Genomic DNA, 14,068 nt, shown 5'->3' on the forward strand with positions numbered 1-14,068 from the left:
CTGAACCCTCGGAGGGCCTGAGTCCCCTGCGGGCAGAGCAGGGAGAGGCGGTCTCACGGGCGGCGGAGGGGATGGGTATGATTTGCTCGGGATAGGCACCGTCGCGGGGAGGGGAGGAGGCCAAGCTTGAGGAGGGGCTGCTGAAGATGGAAGGAAGCGAAAGGAGACCTCCAAGTTGCAATCGTCGGGGAAACCGGAAAATTGCACTAGTGGGGAGGCAGGTGGCGCCCAGAGGTTCAGAAGCAGAATTAGGAGGACTTCGATGTCCACCCCGCAGACAGTGACCCAGGCCCCAGAGGACTCCGCAGCCTGGGGCCTCGCGTCCCGCCTCTCGGCAACACGCTGTTTTCAGCGTTCCAGACCACCGCGCTGCAGTCTACGCTGCCCTGACGCTGGAGTGTGGACCTTGTTTTGCTCCTCGGGGCCGTCTGTTTCTGGAAATTACTTCTCTCTCTCTTTCCCCGTCTCCCCAAAGCAAAGGCCAGGTCAGGAAAATTACATACTTCGTTTTCCCAACAAATAAAGTCGTCTAGTTTGCAGGGAAAGTTTTACAAGCCAATGATGCAGAGAGAAGACCACACTGTTTAGCTTTCTTAATTGGCTGGCTTTGAACTTGAGGTGGGAGGAGAAAAGAACCAGCTCCAGCCCCAGGAAAACTTAGTTTTGCTGGGTTTACCAACGCCAACAGTTTTTAGCCAGCTGCTGAAGGTGGGAAGGAGTCGCTGAAGGTTTGTCCCATTTTCTCCTGAACAGAGAAGAATTCAGACAGTTGCTGTCTCTCTGAGCCCAGAACAGCCAGTCTCTGCCCTCAAACCCCAAGGGAGGAGCCTGGAATCCCTGGTTGGCTGGCTACACTCTCCAGAAGGTGTGTGTGCTCTGCCCTGAAAAAGGCTTTGAAATAAAGCCACCTTCTCCACTCCTTTCCAGGATGCCTTTGGCACCTGCATTCGTCAGGAGGTAGACCCGTGTTTTCTGGACACTCTTGTGGTTTGGACGGATGGCTTCGTCTGTGCCATATCACTAGAGGCAAAGCCTAGGCACTGGGGCTACCAGCCCCTAGGGCTCTGTGCCTCTGGATTCATCTTGAGTAGACTCTGACCCATGCACCTGTATGCCTGCACATTTGAGATTGTGTCTACACCCGCAACCTGAAGGACATGGAAGCTGCCCAGGCTCTCAGCCCCCAGGGCAGGGGATGGGGGAAAACAGCCCTGATCAAACATTGCCTTGGCTTAGAGACCAAGCAGGCTGTCCTGGGCTGGGGGGCTCACCCTGCCCTTGGCTGGTGCATCTGAATAGCTGCCTTCTCTCCACACCAGGAGTGGGGGAGTCTGACTTTTCACCTCCAACAAAAAGGCTATTTTGTTACTATTTTTCCGCCCAGAGAAGCCTGTGGTCCCAGCTTCCCAGCTGTCTGAGCAGCCAGGGGCAGATGCTTTCCCGGACCTGGGGCTCATCAAGGGGTCCCACCTCCCTCCCTCCCTGCTCTCGTCTCCCAACCCTCAGCACAGATTCCTCGTTTCTGAGACACCCCAGGGCCCTCCAGACCAAATCCAGCAGACCAGCAAGAAGGCATCAAGAACACTTAAAAAAATAAATAAAATGAAGCCTAGGGTGCCTTGCTTTCTCCAGCAAGTCTTCTTCTTCCCTGGGTCCAGTTCAAGGCTCACAAGTCCTGATCACACCCTGCCCTCAGGAGGCTCCCACTCCCTGTGTGCCCAGAGGTCACTGGCCACCCCCAGCAGGCTCTGAGCCACGGTGGGTCCAGATCTTGCAGGGCCCAAGGTTTATACAATTCAGGGTACACTCATCACAAAGAAAAGAATGACAAACCACACAGGGACATTAGGGACAGGGCCTGGTCACACGAGGGGCTCTGAGCTTGAACTGTTAACCTCACAGTGAGTGAGTGGATCAAATTCTCCCAGACGGATCTTCATAGCCTGGGGCAGAAAGACCTAAGCTTTCAATCTAACAGTTTTCATTTTCACCACCAATTTCTTCAGAGAAAACTGACTCTTAAGTCTCATTAATGTGAAAAATGAGGAAAGTTGGGGAAACTACTAGGTGGGAAAGGAATCAAGGTGGGAAATCCATGACCTTCTGCCTGGCTCTTGCAGCTGTTAGAAACCACTGGTGGCTCCATCTCACATTTCAGCCCAGCAGGCTCAGCCCCAGAGACGGGGAAGATCTGTCTGTTCAAGGTCACACAGCATGCCAGCCACAGTAGGATGCCATTCTAGGTCTCAGGCCAGAGTCCACTGTGCCTGTCTCTCCCCACTCTGGACTCAACAGGGCCACTTGCCTATAACTCATGATGAGGAGGGAGCCAGCTCCTCCCAAAATGCAGTCAACATGCAACTACAGATATGTGCAGGACAGGTGGGTGCCCACTGTCTTGGTTCTTTCACCCCACTCTGGAACCCAAGTCCCAACACCAAGATTCGACCTCAGAGTGGGAATCACTCATTGCCCAGCCAGGAGCAGAAAGGGCCTGCACCAGCCACAGTTCAAGAACACAGGATCCCACGAGGCCTGGGCTCCTGGGACATGACCCAGTGAAGACCCAGGGCCTCCCTGGGAAGTCAGGAGCCTATCTTCTTTTCTTTATTTTAATTTTAATTTTAAGTTCTGGTGTACATGTGCAGGATGTGCAGGTTTGTTACATAGGTAAACGTGTGGCATGGTGGTTTGCTGCACCTATCAACCCATCACCTAGGTATTAAGCCCAGCATGCATTAGCTATTTTTCTTAATGCTCTCCCTCCCAGGGGCCTGGTCTCTAGGCACAACTGAGCCAGTGACTCACAGGACAACTGTGCAAGGCACCTCTCTATGACTCAGTTGCCTCATCTGCAAAATGAAAGTAATATCTGATTTACCCCCTCATGGGACAGAGACAGTGGATGGGAATGTAGGCACACTTATGACCACAGTGAAGAACATAACTGCCAGAGTTGACACCCTGGGACCCTACTCACCGCTGTGTGACTTTGGGTAAATAACTTAACATCTCTGGGCTTCAGTTTCCTCTTCTCTAAAGTGGGGCTGATATTAGTATATCATAATATCATAGGGAGGATTACATCAGTTAGTATCTGCAGAGTCTTTAGAATAGTGTCTGGCACACAGTAAGATCTAGTAAGTACGAGTTAAATTCAACATCAGGCTGGGTGCTGTGGCTCGTGCCTGTAATCCCAACAGTCTGGGAGGTCGAGGCAGGTGGATCACCTGAGGACAGGAGTTTGAGACCAGCCTGGCCAACATGGCAAAACTCCATCTCACTAAAAATACAAAAATTGGCCAGGCGGGCGCCTGTAATCCCAACTACTCAGGAGGCTGAGGCAGGAGAATCCTTTTTCTTTTATTTTTTTTTTTGAGATGGAGTCTCCCTCTTTTGCCCAGGCTGGGGTGCAGTGTCATGATCTCGGCTCACTGCAAGCTCCACCTCTAGGGTTCACACCATTCTCCTGCCTCAGCCTCCCGAGGACCTGGGACTACAGTCGCCCGCCACCACGCCTGGCTAATGTTTTGTATTTTTAGTAGAGACGGGGTTTCACCGTGCTAGCCAGGATGATCTCAATCACCTGACCTCGTGATCCCCCCGCCTCGGCCTCCCAAAGTGCTGGGATTACAGGCGCGAGCCACCGTGCCCCGCAGGAGAATCTCTTGAACCTGGGAGTCAGAGGTTTCAGTGAGCTGAGATCGCGCCATTGCACTCCAGCCTAGGCAACAGAGCGAGACTCTGTCTCAAAAATAAATACATAAATTTTACATGAAATTATGAAAAACTCAATCTCTTTGTTTCCTCAGTGAAAAGATGACCCCAAAGAGACGGGGTGACAGCCAGCCAGCCTTATTTCTATAGATTATCAGCAGAACCCACTCCTAACAGATTCTAGACCTGGTGGTTAATGCATTAGCCAAGCATGAAAATGAGCAACAACCACCCAAAAAAGCTGTCAAATGCCTGATTAAAAAACTTTAGTCAATTACTAACCATTTACTGTCAAATAGACAAACTAAGAATAATAATATTAACTCAGGCTGAATGTTGGTTAAGTTCGCCCCTTGGGAGCCCAGCTGCCTTTCTCTCTTTTTCTTACCTTATCTCTCTCTCCTGTTTCCTGAATTACTGTTGGAAGTATGGAACCACGTACATTATAAATAAGGCATCAAACCTTAAGAGGAGAAAAAAAAAAAAAAGCCACCCATTTAAGTGACCAATATGGTCTCTTTTTTTAATCCAATAAAACTTTCAACTACAATTGGTGCTGCTGTCACCTGTTTTAGCTGCACACACTCTTGACGTTGGTTTGCACAGTTCACATGGCAGGTGGGTCTGCCGTCTCCCTGGAAGGCCAGTGGGACACGAAGGGCTCACCCCCTTTCTCAGCTGAGGAAACTGGGACTCCACCAGGGGAGATGGCCTCAAGCTACAGGGCTGGGCACCCTGGGATGGCAAAAAGTCACCTGTCCTGACTCAAGGTAATTGGGGTCTGGACTCAGCTCTGCCAGTAACTAGTTACGTAAGCTCAGGCAAGTTACTGAGCAGGTGAAAAGGGAAGAGTTGGCAGCAAGGTCCTTCCAGGAGGCTAGGAAGCCAGACCCTTCCTCTGGATCCCACCGGCAGGATGTGCATTATTAACAACAGCTAAAACCCACAGGAACCTGTTCTATGTATACCTTGTCTGAATCAAACCTTAAAACAAGCCCAAAACACAAGGAGTGTGTCTCCAGTTATAGGGACCAAGACCTGGGGAGGCGAACAGTTGGCTGACAGTCACATAGCAAGTCCCTGGCAAAACTACAATTTCACAAAATAAAACAAATAATTTGTATGTATGGGGGAAAAGTCTATATAATAGTGAATATAAAATAAAAGAAATAATTGTATATATGGAAAAAAATCTAAAATTCCGGCCCAGGTGCACCTGAATTTACATTGGACTGCATTCTTTGTCATCACTGATCTCTCCAATGCCCTCATTAGGAAGTACAGGACAGTATACACAAAAGCCACAGACTGCAGGTCACAGTCCCTGGGGGTCTGAGGACTCCTGACTGTGTCTACAGGGTCCTATCTGGGATGGACTCCAAAGACCTTTTTGGATGGGGTCAGAGGTAGTGCCTGTCATCAAGGCCCTACCAGCCAGACAGACAGAATTAGAATACCCATCCCCAAAATCCGCCACACCCCTTGCTATCCAAGGAAAGCAGACAGACCCGGGTCTGACTCTGCTTTGCTGTGTGACCTTCAGCAACTCCCTTAACCTCTCTGAGTGCCAATTCAAAGTGGGGTTAGAAATATATATTTCAAGGTTGGAGAATTAAGTGAGATAACCCAAGAAAAGGATCTAGCACAATGAGGGATACCAGGCAGCGCCCCCTCTTCCCCACCACCCACCAGCCCAGCCCGAACTCTGCCCTGTTCAGCCATCCCAACACCCAGACCCCAGCCTGAGCCCAGGGCCATGTCCCTCAGACAGAACACCGCACTATTCTTCGGTGCAGACAGAACTAATAATTAGCCGTCACGATTTAATAATAAAAAAAGATAATCCATGCCACTACACACATGGATTTAACTCATCTTAATTTGAAGGGAAAATAACAACTCTAAATAGATCAAGCACAAGTTTTCGAAGGCGACCTGCAAGTGGGGTTTATCTCCAGTTTCCAGCACAAGCAAGTGATTTAGTTTCTCTCACTGGCCAAGCTACTATTTTTTTTCACGTTTATTTTATTTATTTTTAAAAGTCTGGAGAGAACATTCTCAAAGCAGCATGTAAATCCCTGGGCTCGTCAGAAGTCCTTTCCTCTCACACGTTTTGCTTAGCAATGGGTCACTGGGACCCCAAACCAAACCCTATCTATGCCCCATCTGCTAAGAGAATCTCCCAGGTACATCCCGGGTCCTCCCTGGGTTACAGATGAGGACATATCAAGTGGGCAGGGGCACTGCAGCCAGGGCTGCCTGCCACCTCCAAGCCCAGGGGAATCTGCCACCTCCTGTCACCTGCTGCCTATCTCCACACTTCTCCAGAAAACTGACATTTGGGACTTGCAGAGTTAGGAAGGCAGGCTTATGAGTGACAGCTGATAGTTAATTCCTCCCTCTGTAGCTTCATTTGGTTATGGAAGGGCCGATAACAGGCAAAACCAAATTCCTGGTGATCAAGCACCTCCCCTTCAGCGACTATCAAGTGGGAATTATATAGAGGAACCTGTAGGAAATCACCGTGAGAGCAATCCCAGGTACGTGATCATGGTTTTGACCAAGGAAAGCACGCACTCGGCATGCTGCCAAGCAGGGTCCACACTTGCCTGTGCTTGGCTTTCTAGAAGCATCCACTTCTTGATCATCTGCCTCAGGCCCAACCTGCGCCAGGGGGGTGCTTCCTCATTTCATCCTCAGCATAACCCAAAAGGAGGTGCAGACGAGGAAACGAGGGCCCAGAAAAGTGAAGTGACTCACACAGGTGGCCAGCAGTGAGTGATGGGGCTGGGATTCGACCCGGGAGACGCCAAAGCCTGTGCTCCCTCACCCTGAAACCCCCCGCCAGCTCCCCAGAGTGCACCGCCAGCGAAGAGATCCTCAAGGCACAGTCACCTAACAAAAGGCAGAATGGAGGGGAGAGAGTCTCCCCCATGCCGACACTGCCTGTGATGGTGGATTTAGTCCCACAACCCAGTGGTTGTTTATCCCAACCCTGACAGGAGCTCAGTGCCAAGAAGACCGGTACAAGCTGCTCTAACGCCCGAAAACGCCGCGGAGGAGGGAAAGCTGAGCGCCAGGAAAAGCTCCTATTTGCAGCACACCTACCCCCACCGTGTGCCAGGCACTCATCATAAATGTCACAATGACAGATGAGGAAACCGCGGCTCAGAAGGTCAAGTCGCTGCCGGAGGCTGGCAGGGAGCAGGGTGGGGCTCTGACTCGGGCTCTGTTCTTTCCCACACAGCAGCAGACAGCCTTTAAACCCCAAACACCCTGAAAGCCCCTTTCTCCTCACCCCTCCTCAAAACACCCCTCCCAGATAACGGCTTGGCAGCGCCACGTGCCCTTTGCAAACCCTGGAACACCTCTCAGCTCCCCCAACGGACGGGTCCTGTGCTCCCCCGAACCCCCCACAGAGGCAGGGAGGATGCCACAGGCAGGAACCTTAAGAAACATAAAGAATGTAAACCTATAGGCAGCAATGTATCAGACGCACCATAGCTGCCCTGAGTCAGACCACCGGCTAAAGACCCTGCCTCTGACCAGCTTCACCCCATCCCCAGACAGGCCTGAAACAAGCTTCCAAGGATCTCCTCTGTCCACAGCAAATGCTCAGCAGGGAGCCGGGTCCTGGACCCAGAATGCACATGTCAAGAGCTGGGCTGCTGCCAGCTCACGCTCTGCCCATTATCCCCATGTCAGACGACTGCTCCCTCCTCTGGGGGCTCTTTACCTGGGGATCCAGGTGGGGACACCCAGGGCGGAGGAAGGGTCCTAGGTGCTCAGCTCAGATGCTAAATGAATGAATGAATGCCCTCCAGAAAACAAAGCTTCAGAAACTTCCTCCCTCTACCTTCCCACTTCTCTATCATTTACCACAAATAAAAAATAATAGTAATTACTCTCCAGATTGACTGTCCTGAGGAAACAGCTGATATGGGGTCCACGACCTAGTGTGATGATTGACAGAATACCCCTGCAGTTCTCACCCTGGGATCTCCCTTGAGGGTGGGAGGAACCCCCTTCGGGTCTGTCTCTGGAGTCCCCACTTCTAGAAGCACCTGGTAGCAAGGAAGAGCGGGGACCTGCCTGGGTATTGGGAAGGTTGCTGGTCCTGGGAAAGGCAGGACCCTCAGGGCCACTAGGACCCTCAAGGTCACCTCACCCTGGACTCCTCTGCCCCTGGACAGCCCAAGCCAGAGGCAGAGTCCAAGAATTAACAGCCACCCACTCACCAGCTACTGGCCAGGGCCAGCAAGGCCCTGGGGACAATAGCAGGTCATGGAGGGATTGGAGGACTCATTGGAGTCCCGGCCGGGAGGCAGAAGCATGGAGGGACAGCCGGCCTGGGGGCCAGGAGCGTGGGCAGCAGCTGGACGGGTTTCCGGAAGCCCAGGCGGAGAAGTGCCCGTGATTCCTAGTCCCCCTCTTAAAATATAAAGACTCAATTATCTCTGAGCAGCTTGCTTTACACATGAATTGACACATTTATTTTACAATAAATAACTGAAAGTTATCTGTGTTTCCTTTACTGTTAATCTACACAGAGAAATAATAAACAGGGCTTGTCCACAAAAATGCAACTACTGCAGTCCTCAGAATTCAATTAAGCTAAAATAATTAATGCTCCCACCATATTAAATTACTTTATACATTTGAGCCACTGAAGTTTTATTCTTTAATCTTTCCTTTTTATTAAATAAAAAAAGAAAAGAAAAGTTGGTGCCCAAGTAGGCAGGGAAATAGGAGGAATGGGAACTAGAAAGGCAGGCGCATGGTGTGCTGTTAAAATGGGATGGTCGTCTTCAGCTGACACAGCATGTAGACTGTTTTGTGCCTTTGATTAAAATAACATTTTAAATGCTTTGAACAAACATATCTCTTTAGACTTCTAAGGGATTATTTTACATATTTCTTCTAGAATGAAGAAATCCATTCGTCCTGTTGCTGAACAGAAAGGCCAAGAATATCTTTCGTCACACATAAAATAAAAATACTGTAGCCTGCTGCAGTATCACAACCCAGAAAAAAAAAAAAAAAAAAAAACAGGGGGGCCAGAGGGTGGAAGGATGAGGACAAAGCTGCCTTGGAGATTAACTTTGCCTTTTATGAAATCACATTTAGTCACTTTCTTAAACAAACCTGCCACAGTGATCTGCAGCCTCTTACTGGGAAATGCCTTCAATGTGAAATGAGGATTTGGATGTTTTTGGCAAAAGCAGCAAATCTTTCCATTGAAACATAAATAGGTGGCCCAAGTCTCCCTGGCAAGGCCACCCCTGAAAGATCTATGTGCACTGAGGCCAGGCATTGACACTACAGGTGAAACTGTCCCCGGAACATCAATCAATAAAGACAAAAAGCACCCAGCACCTCTCTAGCCTCGTGGCTCAGCCCGGTGAAGAGACGCTGCTCGGGTGTTCACAGCACTCTGAGAAGCCAGTGTTTACATGCCTGTGGCCTGGACATGTCTCAAAGCCCCTTGCATCTTGGAAAGCTTATGAGACACTTCATGCTAGGGCACCCATCAGAAGGCAAGGCCCAGAGGCCAATCTGGTTCACTGATGCCTCCCCAGTGCCTGGCAGGAGGCTGCAGGAATCTGCATACCACCAGTCTCCCCACAAAAGAGAGGGCTCACTAAGTCCCTTGTACAGGTCAGCAAAGTGAGGCTCAGTGTCACAAAGCTTTGGAGACGTGGGGGAGACAGGTTTGCAGCATTACCCTGACTGCGTCCTGGGTGATGGGTGTTGATGAGTGCCCAAGCCCATCTGTCTCACCCTCCTAGAAGCATCCAAAGCCTGAGTCCCTCCAGAGCCCATGATCCTTCCATGATAGAAGCATGGTAATGATCAATGCACTTGTTTCCCCAGCCAGCCACCTACTTGCATGCCGCAGAGCCAGAGGAGGCCCCTGAGAGAGAAGTGCCACAGGCAAAAAACTGATTAAGAGCCCCTGCTCATCTAATCCTCACAGCAGGCCTGCTAGTATTACCATTTCTGTTGACAGATGGGGAAACTGAGGCTCAGACCCATGAAGTGGCTAACCCAAAGTCAACCATCAGGATTTGAAGACTCGTCTGCATAAACTCTGATGCCCGTCTTGCTCCAGGATGGGCTGCTGCTTTTTAGGGAACCCAGGCTAGCCAGGCCCTCCTTTCTCCCCCAGGCCTCCTGGGCTCAGAAGTATAAACCAGAAACAAACACTCTGGTTTGCACAGAAAGCAGTGGCTCCCCAGAAGAGGCTCCAGCATGCCATGGTGCTGGCCAAGAGGGAGGGACTTCATGCTAACTCACTGTGGTGAGCAGACCCATGCCTGGGGACAGAGGGGCCCTAGACCTGTTCTCAAGGTGGTAAAACCAGCTGTCCCAGTGGTCGAATGAGTGAGCATGTCAAAGGGCATGTCCAACCTCCCCCAACGGGCACAGTGCTCCAACAAGTTCCCACACCCCTGCCTGGGACCGGCCCCTGGGGTCAGGCATCGTCAGAAGCAACGTCTGAGATCGGGGGCCTAACTCCTCTTTTCACACATGGAAAACTGAGTCCAGAGAGAAAGGAGAGGGGAGAGAAAAAGCACTCCCATTCCTAAGTGCCTACCAGGTCATGCCGCATGAAACAGCTCATTAATCCTCACAGCAACCCTAATAGGTGGGTTTCCTTAGCTCCATTTCATAAATGGGCAAACTGACATGTCCAAGTTGTGAAGACAAATTCTAACCCAAGACCCAAGACTGTGTAGCTTCAAAATCAGGGACTAAGCCGAGATCAGTAGCAAAGAGAGGGCCAACCAGACTTCCAAATTTTCATTCTGTGCTTCTGACCACCTCTGGATTAGCCCCTGAGACAGAGTCCCCTCACCAAAAGCAAGCAGCCATCCGTCATTTGGACCTCCCCCGAGCCCCAGGCCTGTCTCCTCCTGAAGGTCACCTGGATGGTGGACCCTCAGAAAGGGGGAGTCCTGGCTGGTGGCCCAGAGGCCATCCTGGAAGCCCCTGGGCCTTCCCCTGCACCAGTACACTCAGGCAGAGGGCGTGGGACCCCGGAGGTGGCTTCTGCAGCAACCAGGCAAGCGCAGCATCCCATACCTGCAATGTTCTCCTGCTTGGGACAGATGCCTTTCGTGGGCGAGAGCAGGTGGTCATCTTCGTCGGGGGTGACTTGGATCCCGATCTCCACCGGCTCGGACACTTTCCTGAGCTCAGAGCGTGAGGAAGGCGGCGGGCTGTCCTTGTCCAGGGCCTTGTCATAGCAGGCACCCAAGCTGCCGCCACACTGCTTCCTTTTGTGCTCTATAAAAACCAGGATGTCCCCCAAGGGGAAGTTCATTTGACACTGGCCACAGGTGAGCAGGTCAGGGTCGGGGCCACCCACCATCAGCCCCAGGCCACTTGGCTCCTCTATCTCCAGACCCTCGTCTTCTTCGAGGATGGCAGCCTCCACATGGTCAGCCTCTGCTGGAGACAGAAAGAAGAAAGGGAAGGGGCAGAGAAGATAGAGATGGGCTTAGGCGGTCACAGCACCCGACTTCCGGTCCACCCCATCCCCACCAAGAAGCAGACCCCACTGCTGCTGGCTGCTAGAGCTCACCAGGTCCTCCCTGGGGTTGGGGGCTGGTGAGCATCCCCCACGGGACAGACGGGCACACACGGAGGCTCTAGGAGCAACGTCGTGCCCCCTGGGCATTGCCATGTAAGTAGTGCTGATCTTACTGCATTCTAGTTTATTTTCTGCCAGTTTCTCTCCAACGTAGTATAAGAACACACACAAACACACGCGCAAACACACACACCCTGGCTGCTGACAGCATGAGGTCGTGATGTGTCTCTCAAAGTTTCCAGTATCTGAGAATCACCTGGAGGCTTTAAAAAATCCCAAGGTCCAGGCAGCACACCCCTGACCAATTACCCTGGGAACAAACATGGGAATATTCTTTCAGACTCCCCAGGTGATTCCAATGGGCAACCAGGGCTGAGAACCAGTGAGCTGGAACCCTTTCCCCCTACTGGGCTGGAGCCCCACCCCTCCCATCCCTTACACCTTCATTCATGCCCTCCGCATTCATGCGAATCCCACTGACATTCCTCTACCTGGGACCTGGAAACACACCACACTGGAAAACAGAAACCCAGATGGGCGTCTCAGGGTCCGTCCTTAGGAGAGAAGGAAGCCCACATGCTCAGAAAGCAACAAGTGAGTGTCAGGTTCCAAAAAAATACCTTAGGAGAAAGCACTGCAGCAGAAGGGAGGCTGGAACCGGCTTGCAGAGTTGGGAAGCCGGCTCTCCCTGCCAAGCACCCGGGGCCCGGTCAGACTTCCCTTTCTTTGTAGATTTCCCCATACTCATCAACTCCCCACTGTCCTTTTCTGTTTGTTGATTTTATTTTCACTCCCAGAAAAATGAAAGAAAGAAAATTCTCCAGACTCCAAAAGCATTTCTTAGAAGATATCAAACCACACTTTCAACGGACAGTATGTGTTCATATTTCTTTAGCAGCCGATAGATTTCTCTTGGGTTTTTTTTGGGGGGGGGGGGGAGTAGGGAGCCTAGGACCCAAATATTTGGAAGCTAATAAATGCCTCAAAAAGCAGCAACCTCCTCAAGGGAAAACTGGAAGATTCAGCAGCAGAAAGTGTCATAAATAAAGAGAAGTGGACAGTGTGGAGGTTTCATATTCCCCTCAGGGTCTGAGCAAATTCGGGGTGGAATTTTTTTGAGAGCAAATGTCAGTAGTCGTAGAGAAGGCACGAGTGGCAGGGTCTTCAGAGAAGCCAGAGGGCAGCCAAAGGTCTGAAACCCGAGGAGGCAGGTAAATTTGAAGTTGTATGGTATTTAGGAAAGGATAATGAAAACCACAGAGGAACGAGGAGAAGGAATGGGAGGGAGGAAAATACATTCCGTGGCAGTGAAGTTATTGAAGTGCCAGAGCCAAAGAACAGATAATTTAAGGAAAAAATTCTGTGGCATCTCCCATCCTACACATAAATCACTGTTCTCTATTTTCTGAACACGAGCCTATGCAGGGCCTAGGAGAGTCCATGTGTGAAACTGAATATGGAATATACGACGACACGTGACGTACAACGCACACGTATGAACTGTGTGTGGACAGGTAGCTATGTAGGTATCGCTGAGAAGAGAAACTACAATTTGAGATCCCATCTGTGGTTACAGAAAAGCAGACAGAGCCCTCGATGAATTAAATGTAGAATGCATCAGAAATGTGGCAGTACAAAAACGCCCCGCAGACGAGGAAATCCTAAATCTGTTGTCTGCATGTCTCTAACAAAAAGAACCTACAAGGTAAAGAAACAGTCCTCACAAAGCCAGTCCCAGAAACCATTAATTACACTTTAAAAAGAAATAGGAGTTTACTTAAAAAGGGTTTGAAGACAATGCCACGTAATTAATTTACCAATTTATTTTATGAAAAGATGCTTTGCTATGGTTAAAATGTAATCACAACCTTCCCACCAAACAGAGGTTCTAGGGGAGACTGGATTCCTGTGAACGGTTTGTCAGAATGTAAAAGGTAATTATTTGGTGCCTCTTTTTCCCTTTAATGATCTAACATTGAGCAATACTGTTTATATTGAAAAGCTCGCACCTTTAATTACCAATTACATATACATAATTTCAGAGCCAAAGGAGAGGGCTGTAAAAACAGTTCTTTAGAAATATAAGGATGTATTGTGCGCCATTTTTACAGAAGGTGCTCTAATAAATGGGAGGAGGATGTCAAAATATTGTTTTGTTAAAAAATAGAGAGAGGCACAAAAGAAATGAGCTGAAAAGCAAAAAAGGACATAATGAAATTGAGAATTCAAATGAAACAGGGGCGAGGTGCGGTACCTGGTACTATTTTAAATGCCACCCTGTCCAGGCCTGGCAAACTCCTGCATCGAGGGAAGATTTGATAAAAACAAACAACAACAAATCCACAGGGCCAACTTGACCGTCCTTTCTGAGGGCGAAGAGGTTTTCTTGGTTTTTTAAATTTAATCTTCGGTTTTGCTTTCTTGTTTGTTTTTTTATTAACTTTTTCAGCCTCGTCCGCCCTCCCGAGTAGTTCTAGCAAGCCTAAATATCTCCTCTCTGCTAGGAGGTTTTCAACTACATAATTTCAAATTCATTTTCTAATTCAAAAGAAACACAGATGAATTTAAAAATTAGCAGAGGTCACACATGCCTGTTCGCAAGCACCTCTCCTTCTCAGCTTCCTCTTTTGCCAAGACTATGTACCAGCACTTTTTCCTTTCTCTCCTTTTTTTTTTTTTATTTTATTTTGGTAACATCTGGTATTCTTTCCTTTTTTTGGCAGTCTCTGCCTTTTCACTTTCCTCATGCAGCAG

At 49.8% G+C, this 14,068-nt stretch overlaps 1 protein-coding gene across 1 annotated transcript in view; it reads right to left on the reverse strand.

Moving 5' to 3' along the window:
* BCL11B (BCL11 transcription factor B) overlaps positions 1 to 11,407 on the reverse strand; it is a 92,405-nt gene extending 80,998 nt beyond the window's left edge. Inside the window, exons 1-2 of the mRNA XM_017857870.1 lie at positions 11,266 to 11,407; positions 10,804 to 11,172 (exon numbers count right to left, since the gene is read on the reverse strand). Coding sequence (XP_017713359.1) covers positions 10,804 to 11,172; positions 11,266 to 11,407 — 511 coding nt within the window. The remainder of the gene's footprint in view (positions 1 to 10,803; positions 11,173 to 11,265) is intronic.
* Between the last annotated feature and the right edge of the window lie 2,661 nt (positions 11,408 to 14,068).

Source organism: Rhinopithecus bieti, unplaced genomic scaffold, assembly GCF_001698545.2.
Source record: "Rhinopithecus bieti isolate Rb0 unplaced genomic scaffold, ASM169854v2 scaffold_41913, whole genome shotgun sequence".
Classification (NCBI taxonomy): Eukaryota; Metazoa; Chordata; class Mammalia; order Primates; family Cercopithecidae; genus Rhinopithecus; species Rhinopithecus bieti.